Source organism: Callithrix jacchus, chromosome 11, assembly GCF_049354715.1.
Source record: "Callithrix jacchus isolate 240 chromosome 11, calJac240_pri, whole genome shotgun sequence".
NCBI classification, from domain to species: Eukaryota; Metazoa; Chordata; class Mammalia; order Primates; family Cebidae; genus Callithrix; species Callithrix jacchus.
This window is the reverse complement of record NC_133512.1, coordinates 34,964,091-34,979,293: the sequence shown is the minus strand read 5'-3', so window position 1 is coordinate 34,979,293 and position 15,203 is coordinate 34,964,091. Positions and strand designations below refer to the sequence as shown.

General features: G+C 38.5%; 1 protein-coding gene across 5 annotated transcripts in view; it reads left to right on the top strand.

The window, feature by feature from the left end:
• The window catches only part of KLHL7 (kelch like family member 7), a 71,711-nt gene that overhangs the window by 51,102 nt on the left and 5,406 nt on the right, over positions 1-15,203 (top strand). For all 5 annotated transcript variants that reach the window (XM_002751494.6, XM_009002286.6, XM_002751495.8 and 2 more), the window contains 2 exons: positions 10,298-10,538; positions 11,823-12,024. In XM_002751494.6, the coding sequence (XP_002751540.2) occupies positions 10,298-10,538; positions 11,823-12,024 (443 nt within the window). The remainder of the gene's footprint in view (positions 1-10,297; positions 10,539-11,822; positions 12,025-15,203) is intronic.

Below are 15,203 nucleotides of genomic sequence, written 5' to 3'. Positions count from 1 at the left end.
GCACTTTATTTGTAGTCTGTAGTTCTAATTCTTTCCTTGATTTTTTTTTTATTGGACAGTTGAAAAGAGATGGATATTCTACACGAGCCTGGAAGTGAAACTGTAACTTCAGAATTCTCATTTGTTATCTTGCCTTGCTCTTATAAATGACTCATTCCTAATTGCACTTTGAGAATTTATGGAAAAATTCAAATAATTGAGGAATGAACTACCAATAAAAACATTTTCATTCCATCAATTATAGTTCTTGTATTTTATCGGTGACAGGAGGCAAATATTTGTTTTTATTGATGACTAAAAAGTTTTAGCAAGTAAAAATCTTACTTTTTCTGAATATTAGCAGAAAAAGAAGGCTTCGGTTGCTATATTGAATTGAAATGATATTTTTCTTGTTATCATCCTTTTATAAAGCCTGTCAAGCTTCCTGTATCTGTTTTTAAATTCTCAAGTGCTTAGTAATTTCTAAAAGATATGTATTCAGTGTTCTATTTATATTAGTATTGGTGTTCTTTAATTTGTAGCATGGTAATGTCTTATGATATTGATACCTAAATAAAAGTTGACTTAAGTGACCAGTTTTTATTTGGATTCCTCCGGCCAGTGAAATGATCAGCTGGGGCTTTGTAAGGATCTTGGCTTCATATGGTGGAGAAATGGGAGACTATCCCCTGGAGAAAAGGGGACTCTGCGTATTCCCTGCCAACAGTAAACTAGTAGGAATAGCAGGGCAAGGGCCAGAGCCTATAAATTACTAACACAGAAAACCATATGTCACCCTTTTCATGGAATGACCAGGATAAGAAGGTTTATGCTGAGTGCATCTGCATATTCAGAACTCTAAGCTAAACTCATCACTGATCTTAGTGCCTGGTGCAGGATGAGTATGTAAGTTTATAAGGATGAATGAACCAATATAACTGCATATAATTTTCTCAGTTGGTTTTATAAGACTGGATCTAAGACCAGGCGTGGTAGCTCACACCTGTAATCCAAGCACTTTGGAGGCCAAGGCGGGCAGATCACCTGAGGTTGGAAGTTCAAGACCAGCCTGACCAACATGGTGAAACCCCGTCTTTAAAAAAAGAAAAGACTAGATCTAAATATAGAGGGGTATAAATAAAAGAAAAAGAAGTTATTTTTATCTTGGGACACATTTTCCTCTCAGAAATATGTTATATTAAAGGCATTGCAATGCCTGTATCATAGCCACTTTCCCTCTTAAACAGGTCCTCACTAAGGAGGAAACAGTCTCACCCTGCGATCATGGCGGAAATCAGCAGTTATAAATTGGTATGATTTTAAAAGATCATGTCCATAAACAAAGTATAAACCTTTAAAGGAAAATGGGGTTACATTTTTAAAAATCGAGAGTTTTATAACAGGATATCAGTAGTGTTTGTCACCAGCAAAGAGTTCTAGAAGTACTACACAGAAGTAAAAATGCTACAGTGATCCAAAAGAAGCACTTACAAGAAGAAAATACCTAAAATAGGCAGCAGTCAGACCTCTAGCTGCAACCCTCAGCAACTGACATTGTTGAGATGTAAGTGTGGGTCATTATGAGTAACCCTTAAGCTTCCTTAGTTGTCAGCATCATGGGAACCCAGGGATAAAAATCAGTGTCCTCTGCAGCTAGTGCATGAAGGGTATTCTCCCTGATTCTTTGAAGGCAGTTTGGTTAGACAGGTGATCTTCATGTTTTAAAAAGAGAATAGATCACATCCTGAGGTAAGTTCTCAGTTATATCCTCTTGTTTCCTAGAATGTCTTTCAAAGTAGGAATATTGAGAGTCTCAATTTCTTTTCAAGTACCTCCATAACACACTGATTTGTAGTTTTGTTCTAAACTCAACTTCACAGCCCCTTTCACCCCATCTTGGTACAGTGCCTGAAGTTTCCACCTTCAAAGATTTGTTTGTCTTTGTGTTATGTCACTGTATCTGCAAGAAACCCCCAGTGAAAAATATGACTGACACTGGGAGTTATGACATCAGACTCATTCTTCATAGCCACAGCTAGCCTTAATTATCATAAATTAACAGATCACTCTAAAAAGGCTCAGGGAGAGTGGAAACAGAGTTGCACATATTTGATTGAAGGCTGTAAATGGGAAGAAGTGAGGGAAATGGGAATGACATCTCCCTGAGGTTGTGTTTTGTTGTGTTTTTGAGACAGGATCTTGTTCTGTTATCCAGGCTGAAGTGCAGTGGCACGGCCATGGACCTGCCAGGCTCAACCAATCCCCCACCTCAGCCTCTCCAGTAATTGGGACTTTGGCACTTGCCACCACACCCCACTAATTTTTTTTTTATTTTTTGTAACTACAGGGTTCTTGCTATGTTGCCAGGGCTGGTCTTGAACTTTTGGACTCAAACAGTCCTCCAGCCTCAGCCTCCCAAAGTTCTGGGATTATAGGCGTGAGCCACCATACCTGGCCTGGGGTGTGGTTTTAAGGGACTGCAGCCTTTGGGAGGTAGCTGGAGAGCAGTGGGCCCATGAGCACAGGGATAAAGGGATAAGTCAAGTTGAGGATAACTAACAGGGAAGGAGATGAATTTGCACTCTTTACTAGACCGTGTAACCAATAATTACTATTGGTTACCTTTAGTAATTGTTCATATGATGACCCAGAGCTGCATTAAGATCTGTCATCATATTCAGTTAGATTTGGAATGGATTGTTTTCTTTGAAAATGTGGTGTTCCATGTATAAGAGAGAATTATCATTAGCTGTTACTAACAGGGTGTGTTGTATGGTTAGCTGGTTATAAAAGTATAGTTTAAGCAAATATTTTAGCATATATTACCAGTATCATGTTTCATCTAGGATTTGAAATTTGAGGGTTGGACACCAGCAGGGGATATGAAAGACACATACAACAGGACCCTGTCCTCACACACACAGTGCATGAGGTATACACATCGCACAGCAGTTAGCACAGAGGTGGGGGTCAGCACCTCAGCTCAATTTAAGGGTTACTTGTCCTGATAAGTGGTAGACAATGACTGTGTTGGTGGTACACAAAGAAGAGAGCTCCCTGGGTTGGATTTGTCAACCAGGAAGCCTCTGTGGAAGTTTCATGGATGTTTTATTGAGGGAGACTTATTGGTAGTGTTTGGGTAGGAAGAAAGAGAAAAGACTTAAAGTATATTGAATCCTGGGTATGAATGCATCCTGACTTGGTAAGTATGATTATTAAAATTTTTCATAAAAGCCCCCATAAGTATTATACAACTGAATGGAATCTAACTTGATTTTGCACTATAAAAAAAAAATTAGACATAGATGGAAGAGCTGAAGGATTAGGTCATTGGTCTTGTGTGTGTGTGTGTGTGTGTGTGTGTGTGTGTGTGTGGTCTCAGTGTCTTGCTCTGTCACAGAGTGTAGAGTACAGTGGTGATCGCTTCAGCCTCAAGCTCCTGGGCTCAAATGATTCTCCCACCTCAGCCTCCCAAGTCGCTGGGACTACAGGCACGTGTCACCACCCTTGGCTTTTTTTTTTTTTTAATTTCTGTGGAGACAAGGATCTCACTATGTTGCCCAGGCTGGTCTTGAACTTCCAGCCTAAAGCAGTCCTCCTGCCTTGGCCTCCCAAAGCACTGGGATTATAGTACATGAACCACCAAGCCTGGCGGAGACCTTTTTTCCTTTTTTTTTTTTTTTTTTTTTTTTTTGTCATCTTCAAGACAAGCTCTCACTCTATTACCCCCAGGCTGGAGTACTGCGATGTGATCTCAGTTCCCTGAAGCCTCAACCTCCCAGGCTCAAGCATCCTCTCACCTCAGTCTCCTGTGTAATTGGAATTATAGGCATGTATCACTACACCTGCTAATTTTTAGATTTTTTTGTAGAGATGGGGTTTTGCCATGTTGCCCAGTCTGGTCTCAAACTTCGGAGCTCAAGCAATCCATCTACCTCGACCTCCCAAAGTGCTAGGATTATAGGCTTGTACCACAATGCCCTGCCATCAGCCTTTCTAAATCAGTTTTCTGGTCTAAAACCAAAAAGTTTAAATCTTCTCAGGATTTGTGTGAGTGTTGGTTATGTTCATCTGACTCTTCATTTCTTGGCTCTTCCTTCACTCCTCTGTCAGATTTCCTTGCCACCTTAGGTTCTCTAATCTTTCCATATTTAAATATAAAAATGCTTACCACACTTTGTTTTTCCCTTAATCTTCTGAACTCTTCCAGACACCTGGGTCATCTCCTGTACTCTGCACAAAGAGTAGATGTTTGTTTTATTGGTGAGAACATTTTATAAATGAGTATACGATTGCTTTCTGGGATTTGAGATAATTTAAAGCATAATATACCTTGCTGTGCTAAGATTTAAAAATGCATGGCAAAGTTCATTTAAAGACAATCTTCTGTTGAGATAACTGGCAAGGTACTAGCACCAGGGATACTATATACTTCCTAATATGTTATTTCTACTTAAAGGACAAGTACTATTATTAAGCATAATATCCATGTGATGCTTCATTCATCTTTAGACTGAGTTTTATTTAATGACTGAGTTTTAGAGTATCTTAGGTTTGAATTTTTTTTTTTTCATGGTGTGGTTTTAATTTGAGAGTGGAAATGGGAAGAACATTTTGTGACTTTATAGAGCAGCATAGATTCTTAATTCCCTTTCAGTTTGCCTCTGTCCTCACTTTGGACTCTGCTAATTTTAGCTAATCATTAACAGCTAAGAAATGCCCATTTGTTTATTGTTTGTTGCTAATTAAGCCTGATTTTATCTAGCAGCCTGCAGTAGCACAATCTCCCTCCTCCCCACCAACTGTAGAAGCTACGGAGCTACAATGTTATTGCTGTTGAAGAATTTGAGTTACAAGAGTATTTTTCCTAATGGCTGATTACTAAGTTTCTTTCTGGACTTCAGGAGGTTAATATGTTTCCAGTAATATTTGTGTGACTTTACTGAAAATGAGCATATTTCAAAATATGGATGCATCCTGTAGAATTACTTGACATGATGTTTGCTTATAGAAAACCAGAGTGCCCTTAAGAATGTGCTATTTGGAAGGAAAGCAAGGACTGCCTCTAATCTGTCCTGTAGTTGGAATTTAGTCTCATAATAGCTATTTGTGTTTCTCAATTCTTAAAGCCTTTAAATTAGTTTTAATTAAATGTTCCTGTTAAAACATTTAGCACTAGTATAGGCTTCTGCTGAGAAAATCAGTTACTTTCCTGGTACCATATTTTGGGTACCATTCATTGCATTTTTGTTTTTTTTTTTAAAAAAAATACATATTCGTTGTAGAAAATTCAAATATAGAAAGATATAAAGGAGAAAGCCAAAGTGCTCCCAGTGTCCAAAGACAGTCATCAGTAGTTAGTGAACATTTCAGTCCTCACATTTTACAAATACAGGATCATGCCTACATGCTATTTCACAAAGTATATTTTACTCTCACCATTTTATTAGGGAAATATTTTTACATCAGTGAGAATATCGTTTTGAAGGGCTGTAGAGTATTCCTTCACAAAGATATACCATAATTTAATACTCATCTTCATCAAACACATTTGGTCGATTTACAGGTTTCTGTTTAAAATACTCCTGCAGTGAAACATCTTTATATCTGGCAGCTTTGCATACTGTCCAGTTTTTCCTTTAGGATAAATTCCTAGGAGAAGATTGCTCTAACAAAGGATAAAAGTGGAAACTATTTAGATTTACAAAAACAGGAGATGAAAACCTGGCCCCCAACCCCAGGTACTTGCTGGTTAGTTACAGGTCCCCCTGGTCTTCAGTGGTGCAGCCACCATAGAACCAGGAGCCATAGAGACAAGATGCCAGCTGGAGCCAGTGTAATATAAAGATAGTGCTGCAGTGAAGAACTGGTACAAACCAGGAGCAGAGTGCAGCATCTTCAGTCTCTGACCTTTGCAAAGTCAAAAATGAAGGTGGCCCAACTGGATGATACATGTGAACTGAGAACATTCCCTCAGTATGCTGAGCCCTGGGCCAAATACTATACAAACACATGGAGAAAACCTCTATTTTTATATTAGCTGTGCTTTTGGTGGCTGAGCATTGTGTTTATAAGTGATAAGATAGGGAGATTGTGCAGGACCTCAACAGCCATCCTGCTATCCTCCTGATTTTATAGATGAGGCTGTTGAGATCCAACAGTGGCAGTTCAAGTGCCCAGAATCACTTCGTTAGAAACACAACAGTGACAAGAGGAAACCAAATCACTCTACTACCAGTCCTGTGTTCTTTCTAGTAGGCCATGGAATACTTTTAGAGAAGCAGGGCAGCATAGGGCTAAAGACACAGCTTTGGAGTCGGATGGATTTAGATTTAGATCATGGGTTCACCATTTTCTAACTATGTAACCTTTGATAAGTTACTTAATATCTTTTAGTTTTCTTATCTGTAAATGAGTATATTACCTTATAGAGTTATTAAAGAAATTAAATAAGATTATGTTTTAAAATATTTCAGCATAGTTCCTGGAAAGGTAAGTACTTAATTAACTAATAAATTAATAGTAGCTATTTGGCTAGGGATACATTCTAAATCATTTGGATTCTAAGATAACTGGATGATAGGACTGAAAGGCAAGAGACCTTTGGTCATCTAGTTCAGTCATTTTGTTGTACAGGTAAAGAAACTGAAGTCCCATAGAAATTAAGTGACTCTAACTCAGATCCATAGCTCCTCCATACAGAGCCTGGCTTCGTACCCAAGTTTCCCAGTTCCTTTGAACTACATTCTTTGTGTCCTTGTGAAATGAATGAAGCCAAAAGTGTTTCTAATGAAACTACTTCTAGGAATGTTCTGGCATCTGGCATAAACCTGCTTTTTATGTAGATTGTCACCATAGGTGTATGACCTTTTTTAAAGCCCTTAGAAACTAAGATAAACCAGATAATGGCTAAAGAGAAAATACTTGTAATTTGGTCATCTTAAACTTAGGTTGGATTGATTCCCTCTGGTTTCTGTAAGAAATCTTAAAGTTTTAATAATTTTGCTTTCTTTTTTCCCTAAGACTCTGCCTTCCTTCATTTTCTCTCAAAATGATCAAAAATAAAGTTCTCAAGTTTTAAAAATGAAAAGTATTTCCTTTTGGATTGTGGTTGCCTTGATTTTTACTACAGCATTTCTATTATTTGAGAATCTATATGTTTTCAGAATATATTATGTAAAATTAGTCCTTACTTTGAAGGAAAATAACGCACTGATCTTTTGCCTTGAGGCACTTAGAGAAAATATTTACAATTTCTCACCCCAGGAAGCTTTTACTCTTTTTTTTTTTTTTTTTTTTTGAGACAGTTTCACTCTTGTTGCTCAGGCTGGAGGGCAGTGACACAATCTCAGCTTACTGCAACCTCTGCCTCCTGATTCTCCTGCCTCACCCTCCCGAGTAGCTGAGATTACAGGCACGTGACATCACACCCAGCTAATTTTTTTTTTGTATTTTTAGTAGGGACAGGGATTGTTGGCCAGGCTGGTCTTCAACTCCTGACCTCAGGTGATCCGCCCACCTCAGCCTCCCAAAGTGCTGGGATTATAGGCGTGAGCCACTGCTCCCAGCCCAGAGCTTTTACTCTTGAAGGAGCAATGAGTACTATTACAGCTGGAAAATCATACAGGACAAGTTATAATGGAGTGCTCAGTCATCAAGTCTGGACTTCGAGTGGTAAGGATTCAGAAGAAAGAAATCAGGAAAGTCTACAAAAAGGAAAGCAGTCTTGAGCTTGGAAAAAAATATAGCATGGCATATGACAGCAGAGGCAAGAAAGGCTGACTAGGACCAAGGAATACAAGATTTTATACATGGATGTGTCTATATGTGTACATTTGTATAATGAGAGATACGTCAAAATTTAAGAAATCCTTCTACCTATATCTTTTCCAGGCTTTCAAATTTTCCCATGTTCATAGCATAGCACCTAAGCCTAAGAACTTTCATGGAATAGATACTCAGTAAAACTTAACTGAATTAAATCATATTTTTAGGGTAACAGTTCCTTAACCCTGCCCATACACATACACCTTCCCGTCTATGACTCTAATGTTTTTTGTCCATCTTCTTTCTAACACAAAAACTGTGTTCCTCTCAATTAACCTGTAGCCTAGTAGTACAGGGAGCAATAAATAGCACTGCCTTCACCTGCAAGCCTAGGTTAGATCTGGTTTCATCACTATAGTAATGCCCAACTGTCATACCCACTGAGCAGATGACTTTCCATCTATTCTTTTCCCCTCCCTCAACTACATACATTATCCAGTTACTGTAATCAGGAAAAAAAAAAAGGAAGTTTCCCATATAGCTCTCCAGTAATAAATGTCAAATAAATTAGGGGTAAGAGTGACAAGGTTTGAGATTCACTGAGTTGATGCAATTAATGAAATCACATTTCTTTGCTACATAAACCTGATCAAATAGGAATTATGAGTAGATGAACATTTAAGAGAATGATTTAGTTTATCTTTGAGGGATTATTTTCTGTACAATATGATTATTATTTTATCTCTTGATTTCATTCTGTAGTGTACAGTTTCTCCAAGAGAACAAGTAAAAATATTTTCCCCCAGTTTCTCAAGTGTTCGTTGAGTGGAATTGAAGTCTCAGGAGCATGTTATGTTTATCCCATTGTTTGGTGTGTCCACCTGTTGATACTAACTTGAGAATAAAATCCTAAGCTATTAAGGCTCTATTTACCGGGTCACCTAAAAAGCAGAATGTTTATCTTTGTCAGGCGTCAGAGTGTTCTACATTAGGGGCTCTTCCTTTCCTAAGAGACTATTCCTGATGTTCTGTGATACTGTGATCTAATTCAATGAATGCCTGAAACACTGGATACAATCATAGGTTACCAGTCAGATTTTCTCAAAGGAAGCCCGACATTAATATTCACACATAGTGCTTTGCTTGGTGAGATTGGGAATGGTATGAATTCCTTTCTGATCCTGATTATTTTCAGAAAATAGCAAGAACACTGTAGCTTCCTTTCTCAAAAAATGGGATGGTCTCTTGGATGCTATCAAATATAGTGAAGAAACAGGTGCTGTGAACAGCACTTACCATCAAATACTGATAGGTGTATATTTCTTTTTATTTTATTTTATTTATTTAATTTTTTATTATTTTTGTTTTGAGATGGAGTTTTGCTCTCCTTACCCAGGCTGGAGTGCAATGGCGCAATCTTGGCTCACCGCAACCTCCGCCTCCTGGGTTCAAGCAATTCTCCTGCCTCAGCCTCCTGAGTAGCTGGGATTACAGGCACGCGCCACCATGCCCAGCTAATTTTTTGTATTTTTAGTAGAGACGGGGTTTCACCATGTTGACCAGCATGGTCTGGATCTCTTGACCTCGTGATCCACCCGCCTCGGCCTCCCAAAGTGCTGGGATTACAGGTGTGAGCCACCGCGCCCGGCCTTATTTTATTTTATTTTTGAGACAGAGTCTCGCTCTGTCGCCAGACGCCAGGCTGGAGTGCAGTGGTGCGATCTTGGCTCACTGCAACCTCCGCCTCCCGGGTTCAAGCGATTCTCCCGCCTCAGCCTCCCGAGTAGCCGGGATTATAGGCACCAGCCATAATGCCTGGCTAATTTTTGTACTTTTAGTAGAGACGGGGGTTTCATCATGTTGGTCAGGCTGATCTCGGACTAGTGACTTCATGATCTGCCCGCCTTGGCCTCCCAAAGTGATAGGTGTATATTTCTAATTGTTGGGGAGAAAAGTGAGTATCCAGAGTACTCAGAACAGGTTATTCAAGTATTTCCTCATAAACATTAAGTGTTAAGAGTCCAGCTGACTACATTGGCTCAACTGAATATAGAAAATTAATAAAGTCCACAAAATACTTTCTGGCTTTAGGTTAGCAGTAGGATAATGGCAATTTGAGCTTTATGTTATCTATTGGTTATTTATATCACACTGTATAATCTGGCAGGGAAGGGATGGAGACCTTTACATTTGAAAAAGAGGCTTTTTAAAAATAATGAAACAACTTATTTTAGAATCTTCTTGTATTATCTCCAATAAAAGAAGGAATAGAAGACAGGGTGGTGGTGGTATATCCAAATATATTTAAGTTTATTTTAGAGCTAGAAAGGACCCAAAGCACACATGTGCCTGCCTTCTGCCCTCTGCCCCATGTAATCAACATTCTGCAGAAATCACACAAGATTAAATTGTTAATACTCTCAAGCCAAACATTTGTATGTGTAGCCTAATAAAATTAACGTATTATATATATTTTTGACTATATCTTTGTATTGTCCTTTTCAATTATATTTTTTCCTTACTGAAAGCTTCCTGTCCTTTTCTGTTACAGGATTACAGCTGGACAGACATCCGCTGCCCCTTTGAAAAACGAAGAGATGCAGCATGCGTGTTTTGGGACAATGTAGTATACATTTTGGGAGGCTCTCAGCTTTTCCCGATAAAGCGAATGGACTGTTACAATGTAGTGAAGGATAGCTGGTATTCCAAACTGGGCCCTCCAACACCTAGAGACAGCCTTGCCGCCTGTGCTGCAGAAGGCAAAATTTATACATCTGGAGGTTCAGAAGTAGGTAAGGACTTCGTAAGTATTTTGGTTCGGGGCAAATGCTTTAAAGCCAACTATCTTGGCTTTCACATTTAAATAAACAGCTAGTATTATCTGTCCAGATACTCTCTTGGTAATTTAAATACATGTTTGTCACATTTTAGAGCCCATCTCCCTAAAGGTGTATCTATCTCATTCCTTTATAAATCATTAAATTACAGAACTTTAGCTTCCTAGATTAATCTCCCTTTTTTTTTATCGTAATGAAGCGTTAGTTGACACTATCTGAATTATAGTTCTAAATTAGTTATTTTGGATACATAATTGTTTTAAAGATTTTATAGTTCAACTTATAGACTCTTTAAGAACTCATTACCATATTCAGGCTTTTAAAATTTGTATTATCTTCGCTTTCTTTTTATTAGAAAAAAGAATGATCTTTTTTGTTTTAAGTTTTTAATCTAATGACTGTTAGTGGTATTTATGCTTATTGAGCGAATGGGTAGTGGGTGTGGATATAAAAACCTTTCTGATTGAATAGTGTGTTCAAGTCCAGTAGTGATCTTTTTCTAAATGAATACTTTTTCTAAATGACTATTCTAGTGCAGACTAGACACATAATAGCTTTTGTGTGCTTTCATTTTCAAGAAATTTTTTTAGTTTAAATAATGGGCTAATAAAACTAGGAAGACCATGTAAACTGTTTTACTCTTGGTCTGTGTACTTATGTTTTTACCCCCCACTATATATCAAAGAATACAAAATAGTGTTATTTCCTAAATGGGACCATTTCCTCTCTTTAAAAGCATTCTTCACAGACCGTTGTGATGTAGCTTATTTCAAATACAATAAATCCTAAAGGTGATAGATGGTAACTGTTCTGTGGTACTGCAGATAACTCCATTCCTTCAGCCTCTGCTAAGTATGTTTTTTACTTAAATAGACTTTTCCACTTTATGTAAACATTTGAAGTTTAGATAATTCTCATCATGCATTACAGGGCTTGAAGACATATATAAGGCTTCTTATTTAATTTTTTTTTTAAATCACATTTCTTTTTCTAAAGTTTAATTACCAACAAATAAGTCTTTCCAACTGATTCTTTTAAGGATGTTTTCCAGGGTCTATACAAACAGGATTATTAGCATTTTCTTAAACTATTCCTACACTTTGTTGTTGTTGATTAAATATGAAAATGACCCTATGACCCTAAATTCTTCCTTGCTTAACTAATAAACTCTGTGGTCAGTTCTTTCCAAACCCCCACACACAGTGAAGTTAAGCATGATGGGACTTTTTTCTTTTACAGGAAACTCAGCTCTGTACTTATTTGAGTGCTATGATACAAGAACTGAAAGCTGGCACACAAAGCCCAGCATGCTGACCCAGCGCTGCAGCCATGGGATGGTGGAAGCCAATGGCCTGATCTATGTTTGTGGTGGAAGTTTAGGAAACAATGTTTCTGGGAGAGTTCTTAATTCCTGTGAAGTTTATGATCCTGCCACAGAAACGTAGGTATCAATTTAAAACTTATTTTACAGTTAATTATATTCTATAAGCTCTGTAGGAAATGTCTGTCAAAAGGCCAGAGGAACCCAATAGAAGAATGTTGTCCTTGAGCAAAGAATATATATAAAGTTTGAGTGTGCTAGGGACAGTTGCATGTTTATGATCTGGACCCCTCCCTTACACCAGAAATGGCTTGAAAACCTTTTTCTTTCTGGTTCTGCTTGTGCAATAAATGCCTACAAATGAGACACATCTGAATGACTCATCAACTCATAAAATGTTTTTGTTTGAGCAGTCAGGAAATGTAGGGGAGGAGGGGGAAAAATTTATGATCAGTAAAACATTTGTCCTGAAGTAGAAATGTTAGATATTGGCCCATGGCATTAATAAATCATGCCTCCCTAGTTCTTTTTAGGTGTAAACTTCCTAAGTATGTTTGGATTCATGCTTATTAAATAAAATTCTTCTTAAATCAACTCCTTTTAAAAAAGCAAAGTGTGTCAAAAAGGCAAAATGCTAAAGAAATAACTGGTTAGTCAGTTTTTCTGACCTTGTTGTTAATGATGGAATACATTCAATATAGCCAAAGGAAATGTGCCAATCATTGAATAATGGAGAGGAGACAAGGGCAGGGGCTCTGAGTATAGTGATTAAAGCTGATGAGGACATAAAACAAATGGTACCCTAGTTGTACCTTTTGTGGAAACATCCAGAGAGCTTTGATAAGAAACGTCACTTGGTCATATGGCTGGATTGCCCATTGTTCTTCCCTTACCTAGAACAAGTTATTGGATAAATATGTTCAACTAAAATGTTATGCCAGAGTTGCATCAAAACTCTTGTGCTTTGAGTTTTATGTTTAGGAAATACTGCCAAACTATAAAACATGAAAGTCTTTAGCTACTGCTTTTTTAAAAATTAAGAAATATTGGGAGGCCGAGACGGGTGGATCATGAGGTCAAGAGATCGAGACCATTCTGGTCAACATGGTGAAACCCCGTCTCTACTAAAAATACAAAAAATTAGCTGGGCATGGTGGCGCGTGCCTGTAATCCCAGCTACTCAGGAGGCTGAGGCAGGAGAATTGCCTGAACCCAGGAGGCGGAGGTTGCAGTGAGCCAAGATTGCGCCATTGCACTCCAGCCTAGGCAACAAGAGCGAAACTCTGTCTCAAAAAAAAAAAAAAAAAAAATTAAGAAATAAGAGGCCAGGCATGATGGCTCATGCTTGTAATCCCAGCACTTTGGGAGGCTGAGGCGGGCAGATCACTTGAGGACAGGAGTTCGAGATCAGCCTGGCCAACATGGCAAAATCCCATCTCTACTAAAGATACAAAAACTAGCCGAGTATTGTAGTGCTTGCCTGTAATCTGCTACTGGGGAGGCTGAAGCAGGAAAATTGCCTTAACCCAGAAGGCAGAGGTTGCAGTGAGCCAAGACCATGCCACTGCACTCTAGCCTGGGTGACAGAGTGAGAGTCTGTCACAAAAATAAAATAAGAAATAAGAGCTTAATTATAAAATATGACTAATGTGCATTTATCTATTTATAATTCCCACCTATTTTTAAAATATTTAAGAAAGCATAATCAATAACTTATTTCCAATGCAAATAATAGAAGAGCAAGTTGTCTTGAAATTTATCTTTTGCTAAAGATGTTTACCAACTTTGCTCCCTTTTATGTGAACCTCTACCTTACTTCCCATAAACCCTATGCTCAAAAAGTGTTATAGCATATTAGTTGGAAAACTGATTCATTCTGCTAATTATTTTTTATTTCATTTTTTTTTTTTTTTTTTTTTTTCTTGAGATGGAGTTTTGCCCTTGTTACCCAGGCTGGAGTGCAATGGCACAATCTCCACTCACTGCAACCTCCGCCTCCTGGGTTCAGGCAATTCTCCTGCCTCAGCCTCCCGAGTAGCTGGGATTACAGGCATGCGCCACTGTGCCCAGCTAATTTTTTATATTTTTAGTAGAGACAGGGTTTCACCATGTTGACCAAGATGGTCTCGATCTCTTGACCTCCTGATCCACCCACCTCAGCCTCCCAAAGTGCTGGGATTACAGGCTTGAGCCACTGCGCCCGGCCTATTATTTTTTATTTCTAAAAAATCTCTTAAAAAGTAGAAGCCATAACCATATAAACTCCAGGTTTCTAAATTTTTATATCTTTATTCAGGCACTATCAATGTAAATTAATAATGTATTTTTACTTACTTTTGTTTAAAGTAACAACATAAAGGAATTCTGCATCTTCTGTATTTTTTAAAACTAGGTGAATATTCAGTTTCAGGAATATTTAAAAACTTACAAGACCGGCTGGCTGCGGTGGCTAACGCCTGCAGTCTCAGCACTTTGGGAGGCTGAGGCGGGCAGATCACAAGGTCAGGAGATTGAGACCATCCTAGCCAACATGGTGAAACCCCATCTCTACTAAAATACAAAAAAATTACCTGGGCGTGATGGTGCGCACCTGTGGTCCCAGCTACTCAGGAGTCTGAGACATGGGAATCACTTGAACCTGGGAGGTTGAGGATACCGTGAGCCAAGCTCATGCCACTGCATTACAGCCTGGGCAACAGAGCAAGACTCTGTCTCAAAAAAAAAAAAAAAAAAGAAAGAAAAAAGAAACTTACGAGACCTAGTATTTCTTTCATTTTGTACATATTGATCTTAAATGTTAAATTTGAATTCTCTAGGCTCCCTTCAATTCCTTTAAATTTTCACAAATGAAAAGTTAGTGTGAATATAATTATCCAACTCTCAAAAAAATGTTATATTATTTCCTTTTAAAAATGTTATCAAGTGCAGGTGTGGTGGCTCTCGCCTGTAATCCCAGCACTTTGGGAGTCTGAGGCTGGTGGATCATCTGAGGTCAGGAGTTCAAGACCAGCCTGACCAACATGGTGAAACCTCATCTGTACTAAAAATACAAAATTAGCTGGGCTGGCCGGGCGCAGTGGCTCAAGCCTGTAATCCCAGCACTTTGGGAGACCGAGGCGGGTGGATCACGAGGTCAAGAGATCGAGACCATCCTGGTCAACATGGTGAAACCCTGTCTCTACTAAAAATACAAAAAAATTAGCTGGGCATAGTGGCGCACACTCGTAATCCCAGCTACTCAGGAGGCTGAGGTAGAATTGCCTGAACCCAAAAGGCAGAGGTTGCGGTGAGCCGAGATC